Source organism: Capra hircus, chromosome 29, assembly GCF_001704415.2.
Source record: "Capra hircus breed San Clemente chromosome 29, ASM170441v1, whole genome shotgun sequence".
Lineage (NCBI taxonomy): Eukaryota > Metazoa > Chordata > Mammalia > Artiodactyla > Bovidae > Capra > Capra hircus.
In genome coordinates, this window is record NC_030836.1 from 39,240,218 (window position 1) to 39,264,920 (window position 24,703).

Sequence of the window (24,703 nt, forward strand, 5' to 3'; positions counted from 1 at the left end):
TGTCCACAACAACACCAGAGAAAATACTAGATATATTTTTACTATTTTCATTATTTAATTTTTTTTAATTTTTAAGTCCTCTACTACTCCTTTAATTTTCATTTTTATAACCTACTATTACTTTGAAAAAAAGACCCTATTTCTTAAAGCAAAATTCATGTATATATATATATATACACACACAAACACATATATACACATATATATATACACACACACATATATATATACAATTTTTGTGACTTTTTTCCTTTAATATTGTATTTTTGAGAATCCAAACTCTACTCTAGATTTTTAATTTTTGCTTTTTGTTATTTTTTTTGCAATTTTGTACCTTTAAGAACCCAGTCTGCACTAACGATTTTTACTTGGGAGCGAGATCACTGGCCTGATTGCTCTCACCCACTTTGGATCTCCTTTTTCTCCACCAGGTCGCCTCTATCTCCTCCCTCCCCCTTCTCTTCTCTACTCAACTCTGTGAATCTCTTTGTTTGTTCTGGACTGTGGAGAGCACTTAGGGAACTGATTACTGGCTGGATGTTTCTCTCTCCTTTTGATTTCCCCCTTTATCCCCCTAGCCACCTCTGTTTCCTTCCACCCTCTTCTCTTCTCTGTGTAACCCTGTGAACATCTCTGAGGGATCCAGACTGGAGAGCACATAGGGAAGTGATTGGCTGGCTTGCTCTCTCCACTTTTGATTCCCCCTCTTCTCCTCCTGGTCACCTCTAACTCAATCCTCCCTCTTCTCTTCTCTGTGTAACTCTGTGAACAACTCTGAGGGATCCAGACTGTGGAGAGCACATAAAGAAGTAATTACTGGTTAGTTTGAGGAGAGTGAAAAAGTTGACTTAAAACTCAACATTCAGAAAACTAAGATCATGGCATCTGACCCCATCACTTCTTGGGAAATAGATGGGAAAACAGGGGAAACAGTGTCAGACTTTATTTTGGGGGGCTCCAAAATCACTACAGGTAGTGATTGCAGCCATAAAATTAAAAGATGCTTACTCCTTGGAAGAAAAGTTATGACCAACCTAGATAGCATATTGAAAAGCAGAGCCATTACTTTGCCAACAAAGGTCCATCTAGTCAAGGCTATGGTTTTTCCAGTAGTCATGTATGGATGTGAGAGTTGGACTGTGAAGAAGGCTGAGCACCAAAAAATTGATGCTTTTGAACTGTGGTGTTAGAGAAGACTCTTGAGAGACCCTTGGACTTCAAGGAGATCCAACCAGTCCATTCTAAAGGAGATCATGCCTGGGTGTTCTTTGAAAGTAATGATGCTAAAGCTGAAACTCCAGTACTTTGGCCACTTCATGCAAAGAGTGGACTCCTTGGAAAAGACTCTGATGCTGGGAGGGCTTGGGGGAGGAGGATAAGGGGATGACAGAGGATGAGATGGCTGGATTGCATCACCGTCTCAATGGACGTGAGTTTGAGTGAACTCTGGGAGATGGTGATGGACAGGGAGGCCTGGTGTGCTGTGATTCATGGGGTCACAAAGAGTTGGACACGATTGAGTGACTGAACTGAACTGAATTGAACCGAAGTTTCTCTCACCCTTTTTGATTCCCCCTCTTCTCCTCCTGGTCACCTCTATCTCCCTCCTCTCTTTTATCTTCTCTACGTAACTCTGTGAACCTCTCTGGGTGTCACTCACTGTGACTAAACTTTTCATCTTCAACCTAGTGTTTTATCATTGGTGCTGTATAGATGGAGAAGTCTTGAGGCTACTATAAGAATAAAACTGAAAACCAGGAGCAGGACGCTTAAATCCAAATTCTGAGAACACCAGAGAACTCCTGACTCTGGGAAGCATTAATTGATAGGAGCTCATCAAACGCCTCCATACCTACACCACCCAAGGGCCAACAAGTTCCAGAGCAAGACATACCACACAAATTCTCCAGCAACACAGGAATATAGCCCTGAGCTTCAATATACAGGCTACCCAAAGTCACTCGAAACCCACTGACATCTCATAACTCATTACTGGACACTTCATTGCACTTCAGAGAGACTAAATCCAGCTCCACCCACCAGAACACTGACACGAGCTTCTCTAACCAGGAAAGCTTGACAAGCCACCTGTCCAACCCCACTCACAGTGAGGAAACTCCACAAAAAAAGAGAACTCCACAAACTGCCAGAATACAGAAAGGCGACCCCAAACACAGCAATATAAACAAGATAAAGAGGCAGAGAAATACCCCTCAGGTAAAGAAACAAGATAAATGTCCACCAAACCAAACAAAAGAGGAAGAGATAAGGAATCTACCTGATAAAGAATTCTGAATAATGATAGGGAAAATGATCCAAAATCTTGAAAACAAAAAGGAATTACAGATACATATCCTGGAGACAAGGATTGAGAAGATGCAAGCAAGGTTTAACAAGGACCTAGAAGAAATAAAAAAGAGTCAATATATAATGAATAATGCAATAAGTGAAGTTGCTCAGTCGTGTCCAACTCTTTGCGACCCCATGGACTGTAGCCTACCAGGCTCCTCTGTCCATGGGATTCTCCAGGCAATAGTACTGGAGTGGATTGCCATTCCCTTCTCCAGGGGATCTTCTGGACCCGGGAATTGAACCCCGGTCTCTTCATTGTAGACAGATGCTTTACCGTCTTAGCCACCAGGGAAGTCCAGAATAGTGCAATAAATGAGATCAAAAACACTCTGGAGGGAAAAAAGATAAAATGGAGGCAGAAGATAGGATAAGTGACTTAGAAGATAGAATGGAAGAAATAAATGAAACAGAGAGGAAAATAGAAAAACAAATCAAAAGAAATGAGGACAATCTCAGAGACCCCTGGGACAATGTTAAATGCCCCAACATTCGAAACATAGAAGTCTCAGAAGAAGAAGACAGTAAGAAAGACAACGAGAAAATACTTGAGATAATAGTTGAAAGCTTCCCTAAATTGGGGAAGGAAATAGTCAAGCAAGTCCAAGAAACCCAGAGAGTCCCAAGAAGGATAAATCCAAGGTGAACCACCCCTAGACACATAATAATCAAATTAATAAAAATAAAACACAAAGGACAAATATCAAAAGCAGCAAGGGAAAAATAACAAATAGCACACAAGGGGATTTCCATAAGGATAACAGCTGATCTTTGAATAGAAACTCTTCAGGCCAGGAGGGAATGGCAAGGCATACTTAAAGTGATGAAAGAAAAAAAACCTACAGCCCAGATTACTGTATCCAGCAAGGATCTCATTCAAATATGAAGGAGAAATAAAAATCTTTACAGACAAGCAAAAGCTGAGAGAATTCAGCACCACCAAACCAGCTCTCCAACAAGTCCTAAAGGATCTTCTCTAGACCGGAAACACAGAAAGGGTGCATAAACAATAAAATAAATGACAATGGGATCATACTTTTCAATAATTACCTTAAATGTAAGTGGGTTGAATGCCCCAAACAAAAGACAAAGACTAGCTGCATAGATAGAAAAACAAGACCTCTTTATATGTTGTCTACAAGAGACCCACATTGAAACAAGGGACACATACAGACTGAAAGTGGAGGGCTGGAAAGAGATATTCCATGCAAACAGAGACCAAAAGAAAGCAGGAGTAGCAATCCTCATATCAGATAAAATAGACTTTAAAACAAAGGCTGTGAAGAGACAAAGAAGGACACTACATAATGATCAAAATTTTAATCCAAGAAGATGATATAACAATTATAAACATAAATGCACCTAACATAGCAGCACCACAATATGTAAGGCAAATGCTAACAAGTATGAAAGGAGAAATTAACAATAACATAATAATAGTGGGAGACTTTAATACCCCACTCACATCTATGGCTAGATCAACTAAACAGAAAATTAACAAGGAAACACAAACTTTTCCTGGAGAAGGAAATGGCAACCCACTCCAGTATGCTTGCCTGGAGAATCCCATGGACAGAGGAGCCTGGTGGGCTACAGACTGTGGGGTCGCAAAGAGTCAGATACAATGGAAGCAACTTAACATGTACACACAATGTTTAATTATATGGATAATACCACATTTGATTTGTGTATTCATCCAGTAGACACTGCATTATTTCTTCTTTTTTTTTTTTTTTTCCTATTACAAATAATGCTGTTATGCATGTTTTATAGAAGTTCTTGTGTGGATGTGTGCTTCATTTCTCAGGGTATACACCTAGGAACATAGCTCAGTTGGTAAAGGATCTGCCTGCAATGCAGGAGACCACGGTTCAATTCCTGGGTCATGAAGATCTGCTGGAGAAGGTATAGGCTATCCACTCTAGTATTCTTGGGCTTCCCTGGTGGTTCAGCTGGTAAAGAATCCGCCTGCAATGTGGGAGACCCATGTTGGATCCCTGGGTTGGGTAGATCCCCTGGAGAAGGGAACGGTTACCCACTCAGTATTCCAGCCTGGAGAATTCCATGGAATGTATGATCAGTGGTTGCAAAGAGTTGGACATGACTGAACGACTTTCACATACCTAGGAATGAAATTGATGATTTGGTAACTCTATGTTTCACATGAGGAGTAATTGTCAAACTGTTTTCCAGAGCTTCTCTACTATTTTACATCCCCCACCAGCAACATAAAAGGGTTTCAGTTTCTCCACATCCTTGCCAATGCTGGTTTAATTTTGTCTTTCTGATTATAGCCATCATAATGGGTGAAAAATGGTATCTCACTGTGGTTTTGACTTGTATTTCTCTATTACTTGCATTATGTTGAAAATCCCTCAATGTTTATATGGTCAGTTGTATATTTTCTTGGAGGAATCTCTATTCAAATCCTTTACCCATTTTAATTAGATTATTTGTGGTTTGAATTATTGTTATTTGTATTTTGTGAAAACAAGTCCACTTATCACATATACAGCTTTTTCAATTTTTTTTTTAATTCTGTGGTTGCCTTCTACTTTCTTGATGGAATTTTTGCAACACAAAAGTATTTAATTTTGATATGGTTCTATTTATCTTTTGTCACTTGTGCTATTGGTATTGCATATAACCTATAAACTCAAGGCCCCAAATATTTACTCACATGTTTTTAGTGTCATAATTCATAGTTTTCTCTATCACATTTAGGTTCATGCTCTATTTTGAATTATTTTTTGTGTTTGTTTTAAGATAGGTGTTCAGCCTCTTTGCCCATGGATATACAGTTGCCCTAGCACCACTGTTCGAAAAGACCACTTTTATCCCTCATTGAATTGTTTTGGCACTGTTGTTTAAAGTCAACTGACCATAAATTTATGGGTCATCTCTGGATTAAAATTGATGTTTGAAAATTCTAAAAGCCTATTAAGTATAAGGTAGAGGTCTAATTAATCTTCTTTTATGTGACTATCCAATTCATCTAAATCAGCATCATTTATTAAATAGACTATGTTTACATTTTCAGTGTCAAAAAAAAAAGAAAGGAAACACAATCTTTAAATGATACAATAGACCAATTAACCTACTTGATATTTATAGGACATTTCATCTCAAAACAGTGGATTTCACCTTTTTCTCAAGTGCACATGGAACCTTCTCCAAGATAGATCACATCTGGGCCATAAATCTAGCCTTGGTAAATGAAAAAAAAATTTGAAATAATTCCATTCATCTTTTTTGACCACAGTGCAGTAAGATTAGATCTCAATTACAGGAGAAAAAACTTTTAAAAATTCCAACATAGGGAGGCTGAACAACACGATGCTGAGTAACCAACAAATCACAGAAGAAAACAAAAAAGAAATCAAAACATACATAGAAATGAATGAAAATGAAAACAAAGCAACCCAACCCCTGTGGGACACTGTTAAAGCAGTGCTAAGGGGAAGTTTCATAGCAATACAGGCATACCCCAGGAAACAAGAAAAAAGTCAAATAAATAACCTAACTCTACACCTAAAGTAACTAGAAAAGGAAGAAATTAAGAACCCCAGGGTTAGTAGAAGGAAACAAATCTTCAAAATTCTGGCAAAAATAATGCAACTGAAACAAAATAGACCATAGCAAAAATCAACAAAGCCAAAAGCTGGTTCTTTGAGAGGAAAAATAAAATTGACAAACCATTAGCCAGACTTATCAAGAAACAAAGGGGGAAGAATCAAATCAACATAATTAGAAATGAAAATGGAGAGATCACAACAGACAACACAGAAATACAAAGGATCATAAGAGACTACTCTCAGCAACTATAGGCCAATAAAATGGACAACGTGTAAGAAATGGACAAATTCTTAGAAAAGTACAACTTTCCAAAACTGAATCAGGAAGAAATAGAAAATCTTAACAGACACATCACAAGCATGGAAATTGAAATTGTAATCAGAAATTTTCCAGCAAACAAAAGTCCAGGACCAGACAGCTTCACAGCTGAATTCTACCAAAAATTTAGTGAAGAGCTAACATCTATCCTGCTCAAACTCTTCCAGAAAATTGCAGACGAAGACAAACTGCCAAACTCATTCTATGAGGCCACCATCATCCTAATACCAACACCTGACAAAGAAGCCACAAAACAAAACAAACGAAACAAAACAAAAAAAAACTATAGGCCAATATCACTGATGAATATAAATGCAAAAATCCTTAACAAAATTCTAGCAATCAGAAGCCAGAAAGAAAAACATGAATATAGTATACTAATGCATATATATGGAATTAGAAAGATGGTAACAATAACCCTGTATGCGAGACAGCAAAGAGACACAGATGTATAAAACAGCTTTCTGGACTCTGTGGGAGAGGGCGAGGGTGGGATGATTTGGGAGGATGGCATTGAAATATGTATATTATCATATGTGAAATGAATCGCCAGCCCAGGTTTGACGCATGATACAGGACGGTTGGGGCTGGTGCTCTGTGATGACCCAGAGGGATGGTATGGGGAGGGAGGTGGGAGGGAGGTTCAGGATGGGGAGCACATGTACACCCGTGGTAGATTCATGTCAGTGTATGGCAAAACCAATACAACATTTTAAAATAATTAACCTCCAATTAAAATAAATAAATTTATATTAAAAATATGAGTAATTTCGACACTGGTGGGTGGGGACACAATGAAACTTGGTGCAATTTGAGACTCAAGTATTGTTCCCTGTAATTCAGACCAGTACTATCATCTCTATGCCGAAAACTGGAAGGGTATCACCTGTACCTTCCTACAGTTCCCTGTATGTCCCTCTCTCCTATGAACTCTAACTATATAGAGTCATAAATCTCTCTTCTTGGGGAGACTGTTTGTCTCTGCCTAGGTACACCTTCCATGTATGTGTTGGAAACTATTTCTAGAGTTGGGGCAATTGTAGAACTCTCCTTGCTTGCTCCCCGCCTCAGAAATCCATTCCCTGCTGCCAGATGTTTGATGTAAAACAATGCTCTTTCATTTGTCTTTTCTACTTTGGAGTTAGTTGAGACAGGAAGATAAATGTGTCATTTACTCCTTTATGTCGATTAAAATGGAGGTCCCCCTGAAATCAGAAATCACAGAATGACTTGTGAATGCTAGGCACTGACTTTTGTGCATGGGTGCAAACTTGACTGGGGATATGTGTTGGGGCCTTAGGGAGCCCCAGTCTTGCTGGAGAAACGTGCACATTACAAATAGTATTTGCTATGTGGTATGTTCAGTTCAGTTCAGTCGCTCAGTCATGTCTGACTCTTTGCAACCCAATGGACTGCATCACGACAGGGCTTGCTCTTCTTCACCAACACCTGGAGCTTGGGCAAACTCATGTCCATCGAGTTGGTGACTCCATCCAACCATCTCATCCTCTGTCATCCTCTTCTCCTCCTGCCTTCAAGCTTTCCCAGTAACAGGGTCTTTTCTAATGAGTCAATCCTTCACATCAGTTGGCCAAAGTACTGGAGGTTCAATTTCAGCATTGGGCCTTCCAATGAATATTCAGGTTTGATTTCCTTTAGGATGACTGGGTGGATCTCCTTGTAGTCCAAGGGACTCTCAAGAGTCTTGTCTACACCACAGTTCGAAACCATCAATTCTTCATCACTCACCATTCTTTATGGTGCAACTGTCACATTCATACATGGCAACTGGAGAAATCATAGCTTTGATTATACTGAACTTTTTCAGCAAATTCATGTCTCTACTTAAAAATATATATATACGTCTCTCAGAGCTTTTCTTCAAACAAGCAAGCATCTTATAATTTGACTGCTGCAGTCATCATTGGCAGTGATTCTGGAGCCTCCGAATATAAAGTCTCTCACTGTTTCCATTGTTTCCCCATCTATTTACCATGAAGTGATGGGACCAAATGACATGATCTTTATTTTCTGAATGTGAAGTTTAAACCAGATGGTTCACTCTCCTATTTCACTTTTATCAAGAGGTTCTTTAGTTCTTCTTCAATTTCTGCTGTAAGGGTAGTGCCTTTGGCATATCTGAGGCTATTGATATGTTTCCCAGAAATCTTGATTCCAGCTTGTGCTTCATCCAGTTGGGCATTTCACATGATGTACTCTGCATATAAGTTGAATAAGCAAGCTGACAATATACAGCCTTTATGTACTCCTTTCCCAATGTGGAACCAGTCTGCTGTTTCATTGTCAGTTCTAACTGTTGTTTCTTGACCTGAATACAGATTTCTCAGAAGGCAAGTAAGATGGTCTGGTATTCCCATTGCTGTAAGTTTTCCACAGTTTGTTGTGATCCACACAGTCAAAGGCCTTTGCATGGTCAATAAAGCAGAAGAAGGTGTTTTTCTAGAATTCTCTTCCTTTTTCTATGATCCGACGAATGTTGACACTTTGATCTCTGGTTCCTCTGCCTTTTCTAAATCCAGCTTGAACATATGGAATTTCACAGTTCATGTACTGTTGAAGACTTGCTTGGAGAAATTACTTTGGTACCATGTGAGGTGAGTGCAACTGTGTGGTAGTTGAACATTCTTTGAAATCACCTTTTTGAGAGATTTCAAGGAAAATGACCTTTCCAGTCCTATGGCCACTGCTGAGTTTTCCACATTTGCTGGCATATTGAATGCAGCACTTTAACAGCATCATCTTTTAGGGTCTGATATAGCTCTACTGCAATGCTGTCACCTCACTCTTTGCTCTGATTGATGCTTCTGAAGACCCATTTGACTTCACATTTCAGGACTGTCTAGCTCTAGGTGAGTGATCACACCATTGTGGTTATCTGGGTCATTAATCTTTTTTGTGCAGTTCTTCTATGTAGACATTACTACATAGACATACTTCTAAGAGACATTACTTTACCAGAAAAGGTGTGCATAGTCAAAGCTATGATTTTACCAGAAATCGTGAGTGGATGTGAGAGCTGGACCATAAAGAAAGCTGAGTACCAAAGAATTGATGCTTTTAAGCTGTGATGTTAAACAAGACTCTTGAGAGTCCCTTGGACTGCAAGGAGATTCAACCAGTCCATGCTAAAGGAAATAAGTCCTGAATATTCATTGGAAGGACTGATGCTGAAGCTGAACTTTCAATACTTTGGCCACATTTTGGGACGAACTGATTCATTAGAAAAGACCTTGATGAAGGGAAAGATTAAAGGCAGGAGGCAAAGGGGAAGACAGTAGATGAAATTGTTGGGTGGCATCACTGACCTGATGAAGATGAGTTTGAGCAAGCTCCAGGAGTTGGTGATAGACAGAGAACCCTGGCATGCTGCACCCATGATATAGCAAAGAGTAGAACATGACTGAGAGACTGAACTGAACTGATATACACAGGACATCAGGGAGCATGCAGAGGTCTTTGGGGTCCAGTCAAGCCTGTGTCCCTGGTGAGAGTGTTGAAAGATTTAGGTGGAAGGGAATGCTTCCCATCCTCTAGTGCAGGTCCTTGAATCCAAGGAAGGAGCACAAGATTTTGAATGTGTTACCAAATATTGTTTTCTTAAAAAACAAAAAACCTATTTTCTGCAGGAGTGAGAACTTTGACTGAGTCTGTTCGTTAGATATTACTGAGGGATATGGAGTGGGCTGAGTCTGCAAAAATTATGTGAACAGCTGCTGGAGGGCCAGGCTTATGCCTGGCATTCTGCACTAGATGGAAAACAAATCTAGAGAAAAAGTGTCCCTTCTGGAGTGTACATGCCAATGTATCCCATTGTTTCAGCAGATCACTTCAATGGTGTTTTGGACCAAGCAAGAAATCTATGAAGGGTGGTTTCTTTTGTCAATTCCTGTGGGTAGTTAGATGACTAAATGTTTGGTTACTTCATTGCATGGTTGAAATCACGCTTGGGAAAGAAAACTAGATGTGGTCCACACATATTTTGACATTAAACAGCAAGCATAGGAAGGTTACTAAGGCAACTATATATAATTTAAACATGAGGGGCCAAATGGGGAAAGATTCATTTAACAGGCTGATATTGGACTGTACAGGTTGCCATAGTTGTTGGTATGACAAGTAGCCATAACAGCTACTTGTTGCTACGCTGGAGATGTGGGAAACTGGCAAGAGAGAAAGAGCCTTTAGGACCCTCCTTGCAGTGTGATTTCAGGGGAGAAGTAGTTGACAAGGAAAGGCTGATTGGTAAGGCTGAGGAAGGGAGTAATCTGATCAGTAATCATTAGTTCTTGTGGAAGCCCAGAAAACAGAAGCATCGGCTCAGTCAGAATTCTGGGTCAGGGTTCAGAGATAGATGTCATTTGGCTTGAATCAATATTTAGCCTTGGGGATGGCAGCCATAACCTCCAAACAGAAGATTTCCTTCTCCCCAGGGGGCAGAATAATTCATATTTGTTCCAGACTCAGGAACCCAGAAAGCCCTCTCAGGGCCACTTGTTCTTAGCAGGCACACATGCAATCTAGAAGGCGGAATTATCATCATGGTGCATGAAAAAACTGAGGTTAAGAGACTTGATCAAGCTCACACAGTGAAGCATGTGAAAAGCCAAGCAGAAACCCAGGGTAACAGTCCTCAAATTGTGTGGTTTTGCTCCACACCCACTGGGAGTGGTGGGTGGTGATATGGAAGCAATGCTTAGGCAGAAGCAAACAATATTCACATTTAAATTGAAGAAAGTAAGGAAAACCACTAGCATTCAGCTATGACCTAAATCATATCCCTTATGATTATATAGTGGAGATGAAAAATAGATTCAAGGGATTAGGTCTGTTAGCCTGAAAACTATGGATGGAGGTTCGTAACATTGTACGGGAGGTGGTCATCAAAACCGTTCTCAACAAAAACAAATGTGAGAAGGCAAAGTGGTTGCCTGAGGAGGCCTTAAAAATAGCTGAGAAAATAAGAGAAGCGAAAGGCAAAGGAGAAAGGGAAAGATATATCCAATGGAATGCAGACTTCCAGAGAATATCAAGGAGAGATAAGAAAGTCTTCATAAGTGAATAGTGCGAGATTTAGAGGAAAACAAATAGAATTGTAAAGATTATAGATCTCTTCAAGAAAAGTGGAGATACAAGAGGAACACTTCGTACAAAGATTGGCACAATAAAGGACATAAATTTAAAGACATAACAGAAGCAGATGAGATTAAGAAGAGGTGGCACGAATGCACAGAACTATACAGAAATGGTCATAATGACCAGGATAGGGATGATGCTGGGGTCACTCACATAAAGACAGATATGCTGGAGTATGAAGTCAAGTGGGCTTTAGGAAGCATCACTACAAGAAAAGCTAGGGAGGGTGATGAAATTCCAGCTGAGCTGTTTAAAAATTCTAAAGAATGAGGCTGTAAAAGTGCTGCATTCAATATGTCCGCAAATTTGGAAAACTCATCAGCGGCCACAGTGCTGGAAAACGTCAGTTCTCATTCCAATGCAAAAGAAAAGCAACTCCAAAGAATTTTCCACCTATCAGCCATTGTGCTCATCTCACTTGCTAGCAAGGTGATGCTCAAAATTGTGCAAGCTAAGTTTCAACAGTACATGAAGTGAGAACTTCCAGATATACAATATGGTTTGCGGAACCAGAGATCAAATTGCCAACATCCATTGGATCATAGAGAAAGCAAGGGAATCCCAGAAAAACATTTCCATCTGTTTCACTGACTATGCTGAAACCTTTCACTGTGTGGACCACAACAAACTGTGGAAAATTCTTAAGGAAATGGGAGTACCAGATCACCTTGCTTTTCTCCTAACAAGTCTCTTTGTAGGTCAAAAAGCAGCAGATAGAGTCAGACATGGAACAGATGAAAGATTTAAAACTGGGAAAGGAGCATGACAAGGTATACATTGTCACTCTAGTTATGTAATTTATATGTAGGATACATCATTCAATATGCTGGTCTGGATAAATCCCAAGCTGGACTCAAGATTGCTGGGAGAAGTATCAACATCCACAGATATGAAGATAACACTACCCTAATAATAGAAAGCAAAGTACTACAGAGCCTCTCAATGAGGAGAGGAGATGAAAAAACTAGCTTAAACTCAACATTCAAAAAACTATTCACAAAAAGATACTCAACATTCATGGCATCCAGTCCCACCACTTCATGGCATATAGATGAGGGAAAAGTGGAAACGGTGGCAGATTTTATTTACTTGGGCTCCAAAATCACTATGGACCTTGATTACAGCCACAAAATTAAGACACTTGCTCTTTGGAAGGAAGAAAGGCTATGAAAAACCTGCACAGTGTATTAAAAAGCAGAGACGCACTTTGATACAGAGGTCTGTAGTGTCAAAGCTATGGTTTTTCAAGTAATCAGGTAAGATGTGCAATCTGGACCATAAGAAATGGTGAATGCCAAAGAATTGAGTTTTAAACTGCGGTTCTTGAGAAGATTCTTGAGAGTTCCTTATACAACAAGGAGATCAAACAAGTCAATCTGAAAAGAAGTCAAACTCTGACCCCTGCTGTCTCAGCTGAGGCATCTACTGAGGGCCTCCAGGTGGAAAGAATGGATGCTACCACTGTAAAAGTACCTAACCATGGCAGCTCCAAGCAAACAGTTCGTAGCCCCACCCATGGAGAAGCTCAGAAAGGCTGAATGCTCTGTGTACCCTGGGTCTCCAGATACATGCGTTGCATTCTCCCCAGCAGCACTGAAGTCCAAGTAAGGGGCATCGTGTGCCCTGGAGGAGAAGGATGGCTCATGGATCCACTGGGGCCATCACTTACCAAGTAAGATTGGAAAGGAAAGAGCAGGCATATGTGCAGAGACCTGGTGACTGGGTGTGGGACAAAAGGGAAGCAGCTCTCCATGAAACACCTCACCCAAACTCCCCTAGAGGAGAAGCCAAGTGATAAGCTCATGTCAGATGGGATGAAGAGAGTCTATTTCATTACCCCTTATATTTCCTCTGAATGAGGAAGTGGTAGAGTTGGTGAGTCATCTCAAACTCGTCCATGGCCTAGGCTATCTCCCAGTCACTTTCTTTGGGGCTGCCTCTCCCTAGCTTCAGTCATGTATTTCTGGAGGAAATTGACAATCATGTGTGCTGCTGCGTCAGGACCACAAGACCATGTAAACCCAATCATAAGATCCCATGGACCTGCCAGGACGGCTGATCTAGGTCTATACATGTGATCTGAGGTGGGTCATTCAGAGAAAACCCTTGAACTCTGATGTCTTCAGTATTTCTTTCCTTATTGGAGATGCCATCAGGATATAAAACCTTAGGGCAGGTATCTTGGACTTCCTCATTAGGTGTAGAAGCCTTAAGGAAGAAAGTTGTGAGGCTAAGACCATCAAAGAAGAGGGAATGAAAGAGTGAGGGTGTGAAATAGAGAACTGATGACTTCTGATTTCTTGGGTCCAGTCACAGAGATCTTTGTATTTGCTTTGAGTCTTGTGTCCTGGATTCCCAGAGTCATTTCAATGAGTCTCCCATTTCCTGGAAGCCATGTGGAGGTGGGCTCCTCTGAACTGTGATTCAGACTTTGTTCTAGATCCTTCCAGATCATTGTACACCTCCCAGACACAAACAGTGGCACCCATTTGTTTCAGCACCGTTACGAGTGAAACCCTTTATTCTTTACCACAATAGGATCTGCAGACCACCAAATACAGTTCACCAGCATCCTGGGCAGGAGAACCCTAAGTGTGATTTAGTGTTTGCTTGGAGCGGCCTTACTGATTCTTGAACCACTCCAAGCATTTACACTGCCTGTGCCAGGCCAATCCTGTCATTTCCTCAATCAAAGACTGAGAAATACTGCCTCAGGAAGATGTCACCCAGGATCCAGGTCTCTCTAGATGCCCTCACTTTGTTCTTTTTAAAGGTGGTATAGAAGTGGCCTCTAGAAACCTGGAGGAATCAGAGACACACACCAGTCAGCCTGAGCCTTTACATGTGACTCCCACAGATATCCAGACCCAGCACAATTGTTAATTTTACTTCCCTCTTTTGATAAGTATCAAGGGATTTTCTCATTAGCAGGGGATATGAGAGTTCATCCACAACCAAAAAGGGCAAAGATTGAGGTTGCCATAAGGAAGGGTGTTGGGGAGGGGAGGACTGGGAATTGGGGATACAGAGGAATGATAAAGAACAAAGTCCTACTGTAGAGCATAAGGAAATATATTAAGTATCTAGCCATAAACCACATGAAAAAGAATAAGAAAAAGAATATATATATTTCTGTATGCTTATAACTGAGTCACATTGCTATGCAGCCGAACTTAAATCAACACTGAAGATTCGCCACAGTACAATAAAATTTTTAGAAAAGAAAGAGTGTCCATAGTTGTCCTCTATCCCTGTTTCTTTCCTTCTGACTCCTGCTTCTTGTTTTCTCTGTAGAGAATGCTGATTTTCCTCCTGCATCCCCACAATCCATACTTTTTTAAAAACGTTATTTTGTATTGGAGTATAGCTGATTAACAATATTCTGAGTTTCCCATGGACAGTGTATGCACTCAACCATATGTATCCATGTATCCTGGTCCAAAAATACCCCGCCCATCCAGGCTGTCACATAATTAAGCATAGTTCCCTGTGCTACACAGTAACTTGTTGTTGGTTATCCATCTTAAATAGAGCAGTGCCCACAACACGTTCTTGAAGACTTAACTTAGGAATTCTGGGAAGCCTCCTTCAGTCCGTACTCACCCTCTTTGGCCACCCCAGGCTTGGTGGGGTAACAACCTCTGGTTCCCCATCCCCACCGGTGAGTCCGTAGCCCTCATCACCCAGGTAAGTCCCCAGTTCCCCAAGGCAGAGCACCTTGGGATGCCATTTGCATGGAATCCAGTTTAGTTTTGCCTAGAGCAATGCAATCCTCCCTATGGCTTCATGAGTTTAGGCTTTAGAATTCCTGAAATTCCCTCCCTTCCTCAAAGTGTTCCTTGAGCCCATCAGCCAGCTCTGAACTCCCTCAGGGAGCTGACATGAATCCTCCACCCTGTACCGGGGCTGAGAAGTCACTGTGCACCGTTTATTCACATTAGCATCCAGCCTTCCCACAGAGGGGTCAGGTAGCCTGACTCACAAAGAGGACTCCTGGCCAGAGCTAGGGGAAGATACATCCGAGAACTAGGTGACCACGTAATTTATCATCCAAGCTAGGAAAATTGTGAGAAGGAAAGGGAGACTGTTAATCCTTATGGTGGGACAACACACTGGGAATGTCCCCAGCCATTCTCCTTGTCACATGACTTATTTCAAGGACTGCTAGAGCTGTCTTACCATGTTCATCCATCTGAAGGTTTAGATTGAAGTGAAGCTCTTTGAACACTAAGGACCTGAGTGTTCACCTTTCCTTGTGACTCCCACCATGCCAGCATGGCGTGGTGTCTCCACATTTATTTGAGGATGATCAGACTCCCAGATGGCCCTTTACTCTCAGGTAGTTCCTCTTGTGGGAGGCTCTGGCCAGCCACAAGGCTCAGCAGCATCTGCAATAGTGTGAGATGGCCTGCAGAGGGCGCCTTCCTCCCAGCAGCAACCCAAGGGTTCCTGCAAGTTCCTGTTTGAGAACCACCGCTCAGGGTTCTCCCCTCACCTTGAGGATGTAGGCTTGAGCTGGGACTGGGTAGTTGATGCCATTGATGGTGAAGATAATAGAGGACAGGGTATTGACCACAAAACATGAAACGTAGTTCTCTTAGAGAGACAGGGAGAGAGGTTGGCCCTGGAGATGCTTCTTGTGTGTGGAGACTCTGGGGCATGACCCTTCACCTCAGAACCCCGTGGCGTGGCACCGATGAGCTTCTGGATGTTATTGATCAATCTTCTTGGGCCAAGGATCAGTGATGTCGCAGTATCCACAAGGGCCTCGCAGCTGCCAGAACAAGAAATAGCATTTCTTTTCTTGGAGATGCTGAGAGACAGTGTGACAAAGCAAGCATCAACGTCACTCTGAGTCTCCCCAGAGCTGCCCCCTTCCCAACTGTCTTCCAAACAGCCCTTTGTCTCTTGTCCTCTTTTCCCTTGCTCCTGACATGGCACCTTCCTCGACATTCTTGAATGCAGTACTTGAATACACCAGGCTCTTTCACACTTTGCCACAAGCTGGTCTTCCTTCCTAAAGGAGCCCCCTTCCCTTTGACTGGCAAATTTCTTCTCATCTTCCAGATTCTGGCTTAATTGTCATGGTTTCAGGGAAGTCTTTCACCTGGTGTTTATCAGTCTCCTTTCTTGACAGTCTCTGTAGACACTTCCTCATGTCTAGCATGTACCAAAATCACAATTCACTATGTGCATGTCTCAATTCCTGTGCATCTGCCTTCTTAGACATGAGGGCAAGTTTTATTCTCATTGCCTCTCTAAAGTGCCTGGCACACAGTGGATGCCCAAAGCTTGTCTGTTTAGTGAGTGAAAGAATACTGAGAAAACAATAAGAAACACCCAGAGAGCTGTATCTTGTGGGGAACAAATAACAGGTCAATCGAAGAGTGAAGCTGGAGATTCGCAAGGGCAGCAGATTCTCATAGTGGTGGGAGAGAGGGCCTCCTCTAGGAGAGGGAGTCTCCCAGCACTGCTCCTACAACCAGTTCAGGCCCTGAGACCATGGCCAGGAAATACATGACTAGCCCACAGAAACTCAAAGGACAGGTCAGCTTTTCTCTGAAGGTATCACAGAGAAACCTATCAATTATGCCTCTTGTCTACAGGTCACTACTGGATCCCACCTTCCTGATTCTCTGTTATAGCCCTTGCCCCACTGTGTGCCCATTGAACGTGGGGGTGTCTTTTTTATTAGTTATTTCACATCTTAAGTCTTCAGCAAATCTCTACACTTCTCGGTCGTTGCTCCTTTAGGAGACCAGTTCTCCCCATTTGCTCAGGACTTTCCCTGTTTTTAAACTGACATTTATCTGTACTGAGAACTTCCTTGGTCCAGGTAGCCCCAGACAGTTGGTCATTTATAACTCTGTTGAGGCTGGAGTAATTCTCCCTACTCTTCTGTTCACCACAGTGTAGAGTCCTCTAACCATGCTCCACACCTCAGAGGGCAGTGGGTGCAATCCTTTCCCAGTTGCACAGACCTCTCTGGACCCCTTGAGGACCCTGGTCAGAGCCCTGGTCAGAAGGCCTGGGGATTATGAACCCATTGGTTGTTTGCATATCTATCTCCTTGTATGTTTGTTTATATATGTGTTTGTATGTGTGTTTGTATGTGTCTCTGTGAGTGCTTGTGTGTCTCTGACTAGCTATGCATATTTATATATGTCTCTGTGTATGTTTTTGTGTGTCTGCTTGTGTGTTTCCATGTGTTTGTGTGTCTGTCTGTGTCATTGTGGGTGGTGTATATGTCTGTGTGACTGTGTGTCTTAAGAGTGTATTTGTGTGTGTCTGCCTGTGTCCATGTACAGTAGTGGGAGCATCACTTGGGCTGACCCTCAGAGGGAGAGGTTACTGGTCCATGTGTACACTCCAGTTGCCCACGTGGATCAATGGTACCCAGCTGAGTGCTCCCTGGCAGTAGGATTTACCCACTCCACCAAACATCACCACACTGCCTTTTGCCCTGCATGTGTAGAGAGAAGAGAGGAGGGGATCCTTTGAAGATAGTAACAACAGCACTGTCTGAGAGCTGTGCTGGTCCATCCATCAAGGCCCTAATAAGGTCCCCATGTACAGATGCAGAAATCGAGTCTAGGAGCAATTGAGATCCAGACTGAGGTCGGTTCCTGGCTAATGAGTGGCACAGAGGAGGTTAGAAGCTGAGTCACCTGGCTGGGCTCCACCCACTATAGCTACTGAAGATGCCCTACCTCCTGCAACCTGAGTACTCAGACGCACTCAGAGGATACAGTGCTGTAGCATAATGGGTTTCTCCTTGTCCAGCTTGTCATTTTTCAGGAAACTCAAAGTCTAGGAGTTCTAAGGGTGTGGGTTCAGGTCACTGAGAGTTAGCACCACTGGCCTGTGACCTCTACTGTTCAAAGGGCCCCACACTCAGAAGGGACCCCACCTCTGCTCTCCCTGTCTTGAAATGCCTAATATTTCTTGAACAAGGGGTCCCACATGTTTGTTTTGTGTCCCACACTTTCATTTTTCCCTGGCTCCTGCAAATTGGGTAGCTGTTCCTGGGCTCCCAGTGGAATGCTAATGAGGCTGGAAAGATATCCACCATCCTTCTCCTTCCTTCCTTATCAAATTGATAAGCAAATCATATTGCTTTTCCTCCAACTTGTTTCCTGTTGCCTTCCATTAGTCTTCCTCCTCACTCACCCCCACTAGACCAAGTTACTGGTTTTGAGCCCAGGAGCAGGGTTGTGTTCCAATAAAAAATTATTTATAAAAGCCAGTGGTGAAGTCAGGTACAGCCCAGGGCTATATTTATCCTGGGTTATATTATCTCTCAGGAATCTTCATCAAGTGTTCTATAATTTCGTGCAACTGAAAGCATCTTAAGGCTATTTTGGAGAAAGGGATTGTTCATCTCAGACTTACTTGCTCAAGTAGAAGGCAAAAGCAGGCTCAGCAAAGGCACCTTGATTCTTCAGCTTGTCAAAGATGGGGATGGCTCCAGAGAAGGATTTGTTGGGGTAGTTCAAGCCCAAGATGCCATCATAAGCTCTGCCCTCAAACCCGTGATGAGGGGTTAATGTGGCCACAATAGGGAAAGTGAAGATGTGCCTGCAAACGGGACTCTCTGCCTGGGCTGAACGTGCTTGCAAATGAGGAGTTCTGCCAAGCAGTCTGGACACAGACTTGAGTTTAATGGTCCCTTGTAAATGAGGGAACATTCCCTTCTTGTGATAAGGAGAAAGAAAGGGCTCTGGACAGACTCTGTAGTAGCAGGAATTTCACGCCCTTTTGCTGTACAATAACATTTCTGCACATGTGCTATACTGAGAAGGCTTAATCATACAGTCTGGAATTCTGCCCAGGGACGCTATATAAAAGTAAACTGCAAGCTTGCTTGCTTGCGCAGTTCTTTTTCCTCTGGCCGGAGTTGTGTCTGTCTCTTGTGTGTCTTGTCTTTGTGTCATTTCACTCGCAATCTCCAACATCTGGCACCCAACGTGGAGCTCAAGTGAAACCAAAAGGGTGAGTAACCCCGGGGGGATTTTGAATCCATAGCAGGGGAACTTTCAGGAAAATCATGGGGAATTCCTCACCCTAGCAGGGGAACTTCCGGAAAATTATGGGGAATTCCTCATCATCATTACGGACACAATACATGGAGTTGGTCAAAAGACTTCTCCACTCCATAGGCGTTAAGGTCTCGACTTGTTGATTGAGTGAGCTCTTTCGCTTGGTGGAGCAACATTGTCATTGGTTTCAATATCAACTAAATTACAGTTAAATTTGAAGGAATGGAAAATAATTCAAAAAAATTTAAAAAGCAACATCAGAATAGTTATGGACTTTATGTAATGCTATAACACAGGCTTTGACTTTACTATCTACTGATAATGAAACTAAATCTAATGCTTCAATAAAGGGAGAGGCAATTTATGAAGATGTGCTAAACGTTGGTGGGGTTTCTGCATTGCCTGAAGGTAAAGATACAAGTAAGCCTCCTTTTGGAAATGATGAAACATCTGTTAGTTCAGAATCAGATTTGGAGGCTTCTTCAGTTTTGTCAGAGGAGGGCAAAGAGATTAAAAAAATGACCCATCTATTCCAGGAATGGTAAAAATCCCATAGGGAGGAGAAAAAATCTGTGCCTTCTGCTCCTCCTTATGCTTCTCTTTTCCCCACTGCGGTTGATCAGCCCAATGTGGGCAGGGAACATTGTCTGTTCTCCTTTCCTTTGTCTATGCTTCATGATGATGACTTGCCTGCTCCCTCTGGTGGTTTTATCGATCCTCCACAATTATTTCCCATCCAGAGACAGCAAGATGACAAAGTGATAAATATTCAATACACTCCTTTGAAATATAAATTTTTTAAAGATCTTAAAGCTGCAGTAGTGCAATACGGTCCTCAATCTCTCTTTGTTTTGGCTATGCTGAAGTCATTGGAAAAAGGCAAATTAATCATTCTGTTAGATTGGAAATCTATTGCCCAAGCTGCCTTGGAGGGTTCTCAATGGTTGCAACTTCGTAGCTGGTGGAAAAAAGAAGCTAAAAAATAGTCTCAGATTAATAAAAGACAAAATCCCCCTGGTCCTCTCGAAGACAAATTAATGGGAGAGGGCCATTATCAGGCTTTAAAAAAAACAGGCTCAATACTCTGATCAGGACTTACAACAAGTCTTCCAGGTCTTTTTACGAGCATGGCGCCTTGTGGTCCCTACTGGCCATGCCCAGCCCTCCTTTGTTAAAACAATGCAAGGCCCCAATGAGCCATATACTGATTTTCTAACAAGATTGAGGGTAGCTGTAAAATGAGCTGTAGGGAGGGATAAAATTTCAGAGATATTATTACAAACTTAAGCATTTGAAAATGCAAATACTAAATGCAAACATATACTGGACCATTAAAAGGACAGGGTGTATCTATAGCTAAATATATCAGAGCCTGTTCAGGAGTAAGAAAAACAGAACATCAGACTAATGTCTTTGCTACAGCCTTGGCCAAAGATATAAAACCACAAAAGGGAGGTAACTGCTTCCATTGTGAAAAACCTGGTCATATAAAAAGAAAATGTCAAAAATTAAAAGCTGATCAAAGTGCAATTCCTAAAGACAGATCTTTTGCTGGGAGAAATAAGACTCCTCCTAGACCTTGCCAGCGATGATGAAAAGAAAAACAACTAAAGTACAAAGCAAAAAAGATCCAGACCATGCTACAATTTATTAAAGCAAATAAAAAAAGGGGGAGATGAAGGGTTAATGCGGCCACAATAGGGAAAGTGGAGATGTGCCTGCAAACGGGACTCTCTGCCTGGGCTAAACATGCTTGCAAACGAGGCGTTCTGCCAAGGAGTCTGGACACAGCCTTGAGTTTAGTGGTCCCTTGCAAATGAGCGAACATTCCCTTCTTGTGATAAGGAAAAAGAAAGGGCTCTGGACAGACTCTGCAGTAGCAGGAATTTCACTCCCTTTTGCTGTAGGATAACATCTATGCACATGCGCTATACTGAAAAGGCTTAATCATACAGTCTGAAATTGTGCCCGGGGGGCTATATAAATGTAAACCAGAAGCTTGCTTGCTTGCACAGTTATTTTTCCTCTGGCCAGAGTTGTGTCTGTCTCTTGTGTGTCTTGTCTTTGTGTCATTTCACTCACAATCTCCAACACGTATTCCACCACGCTTAGACCGAACGGCTGGTCAGCACTTATAAGGTCCCCAATCTGTGGGAGAGGAGTGTTCCCATTTACAGATATGTGAAGTGAGGTTAGGACTGGGCTGGGGTGCATTGCCATTCGATCCTCAGAGAAGAATTGAGGTTGGGCTGTGTCTTTGGTGGACCTCAGACAGTTAGACCAAGCTGGGAGGGGAATTTGATTTCCATTTGTGAGAGGCAGTGAATTTTAAAACATCTGCCCATCTGAAAAACATCACCTGAGTAAGTCAAATTGGCCTGTGTCTTCTGTACAGGTGGGGGAACCGAGTCAGGTCAGGACCCATTGCTGCCCCCTTGTGGAAAATGAGTCGAGAGCAAGGTAGCCTTCTCTGGCATCACTATGACCTAATGACAGGAATGGACTGAATTCTCTGTAAGGTACTATGGATTCTGCATCTGTCCAGGAAGACAGAAGCCAAAAACACAGTCTTGCTTGCAGGGATTTATGAAACTACTGCCTGGGAAATTCACTTTTGGGGATATGTGTGTATTTGTGTGAGTGTGTATGAGAGAGAGAGAGAGAGAGGGGAACTACTCAAGTACTTTGGGGAAACAGGCCATACATTTTATTAGACTCTCAAAAGCACCCTAGAGTTAGAACTCATATATCAGGCCCCTTGACATCTCTGGCCTCCAGTGTCCCACTATGGATACCTGAAGCCCTTGACTGCCCCCAGGGTCCCCAGATCACTTTTATCCTGTCCCTAAACACCCTACAGCAACTGCCGTCCTGAAAACCCAACCCAGCTCCAACGTTTACCACATGTGTGACCTCAGCAAGGCCCTTGCTGTCTGCACCTCAGTTTTCTCATATGTCTCATGAGCTAATCAGACCACCTGTTGTGTGGGGTTGTTGCAGGATTAAACCAATTATTACCTGAAAGTGCCTGGAACAGTCTGCGAATATAAAAGTGGATGCTTTTCCCCCCTCTTCTCGCTCCCAGCAAAATGAGCCTTGAACTGCTCATGGGCAGAGGAGCTGCAAGTCCACACCTCAAACCACTCCCTGGGTTAGCTAATTCATTTGCTCCTGTGTCACCACGGACACTGCCTTCCCAGGAACAGGATCCTGTGGGTAAGATGGCCAATATCTACGGGAATTAGGCTTGGAAGGGTCCTGACAGATGGCCCTGCATCTGTTTTGCAAGCAGGGGTCACTCCATAGCCAGTCCTGACTCAGCTTCTCTTTAAAAGTTACCCAAATGGTGTCATAAGCAAGAAATCCCTCAATGCTCCCAGATCCATAGGCGATGCTGAAGGTCTTTTGGGTAGGTCGGAAGGTGGAAGACTTATAATGTCTGAACCTAACTTGTGTAGCTACAGACAAAAGAGATGAGTGTCATCAGGTGCCAAGGGTGGAAACAGGGTGGCAGGGCAAGTGAAGGATGGTCCCCAAGTGGGTATGGGGTCTGTACTCACAACAGGCTGGACTGGGGCAAAAGAGGGAGGTCACCCACAAGTCAGATGAGCCTGTGTCAAAGATAACCTGGAACTCCTGAGGGAGTGTTCCAATGGTGACTTTACCCATATAGAGCTTAACACAGAGAAGGAGGGAGTGGGTTAGTGCAGAACTGGCTACCCTCTGTTCCCACACTACTGCCTCCCATTGGGTGTCGCATATCTCTTGAGATAACTTTCTAACCACCATACAGCTCACAGTCTTTGATCACAGAGGTGCTTGCATTTGATATTTTTTTCCTGTGCTACATTGTATGCAGGATATTGATTCTATGACCGGGCGTTGGAGTGGCACAACCTGCATTTGAAGTGCAGAGGCATAACCATTGGAACTCCAGCCCCTTTGGACACCCAGGGAAGTCTTGGTGCATTCATTTGAGAAACACTGTAGTCTCCTCAAACCTAGCTTTAGCACCCCCTTTTCCAGGAGGTCCTTCTTGAACAACCCCAGCCACTCCCTCTAAACTCAGACCACATCCAATGAACACCACACAAGTGACCCTTTCATTTGACATGTATTTACTCTTTGCCTATCTCTCAGGCTGGCATGGGCATTCTTGAAGACAAAATAAGCCCGTTTTCTAATCTAAAATCAGTAAGTGCTGTGTTAGATTCTGATGGCCTTATACGGAATACAGGTTCAGTAACTTTTTACAGCTGTGGTTCTTGCTTCTGTGGAAACTGAATTCATCTGCCTGGTTATTCACAATTGCTTTGCAGTTGGTTCTACCTTCTGATCAGATATGGGTCACTCTTCATCTGTAACTAGATGACTCCCTTAGTTCAGAAGGAACTGCTGCTGCTGCTGCTAAATTGATTCAGTCATGTCCCATTCTGTGCAACCCCATAGACAGCAACCCACCAGGCTCCACCATCCCTGAGATTCTCCAGGCAAGAATACTGGAGTGGGTTGCAATTTCCTTCTCCAATTCAAGAAAGTGAAAAGTGAAAGTGAAGTAGCTCAGTCATGTCCGACTCTTAGTGATTCCATGGCCTGCAGCCTACCAGGCCTCTCCATCCTTGGGTTTTTCCTGGCAAGAGGACTGAAGTGGGTCACCATTGCCTTCTGCTCAGAAGGAACAATCTCCCTCAAACTAATGACACATCTTTGACACAGAAGTGGATGTTTACAGGCCACCTGATAATTTCTGGGCCCAGTTACCAAGACAAGAGTTGAGGATGATAGTGCCTTCTCCTCTGCGTGGGGCCCCTTTGGCCCAGTGTTTCTGCCTCCTGGCAGGAGCCCCAGCTCCAACATCCCACGTGGCATCTCCAGATGAGCCCCAGTGCTAGGCTAGAGCACCAGGGGGCTCTGTGGAGCACCATCCTCCCAAAACACTCACATTCATGATGTTCTTCAGGGGGTGAATAGTTATATTTGAGCCACAAGAAGAAAACTGAGACAGTCTGTAAACATGTCCCCTCAGGAAATTGTTCAGCATTTTTTTTCACTGAAGGTATTTCTCATGGTCTTCACTTTCCTTAGAAGTATTCTTTCACCAAACATTTGATACAGAAAACAAAGAAGATGCTACATTTAGCTGTCAGTGTTAAGGTATAACTGTCATTGTAATGGCACTGTGTATTTTCTAATCATTTTTATGAGTCACCTTATTATAAGAATTTTATGAATATTCCATGGCAAAGACGTAGGTTTGAATAAAGCTT

The 24,703-nt window shown here is 42.6% G+C and overlaps 1 protein-coding gene across 1 annotated transcript; it reads right to left on the minus strand.

Moving 5' to 3' along the window:
* LOC102169089 (pregnancy-associated glycoprotein 1-like) lies at positions 14,083-24,477 on the minus strand. Its single transcript, XM_018043232.1, has 9 exons — positions 24,379-24,477; positions 22,997-23,111; positions 22,776-22,894; positions 21,515-21,584; positions 18,790-18,913; positions 17,750-17,860; positions 16,069-16,210; positions 15,893-15,991; positions 14,083-14,196 (listed from the first exon to the last, which is right to left on the minus strand). Exons 1-9 carry the CDS (start codon positions 24,475-24,477, stop codon positions 14,083-14,085), a joined length of 993 nt encoding a protein of 330 aa, XP_017898721.1.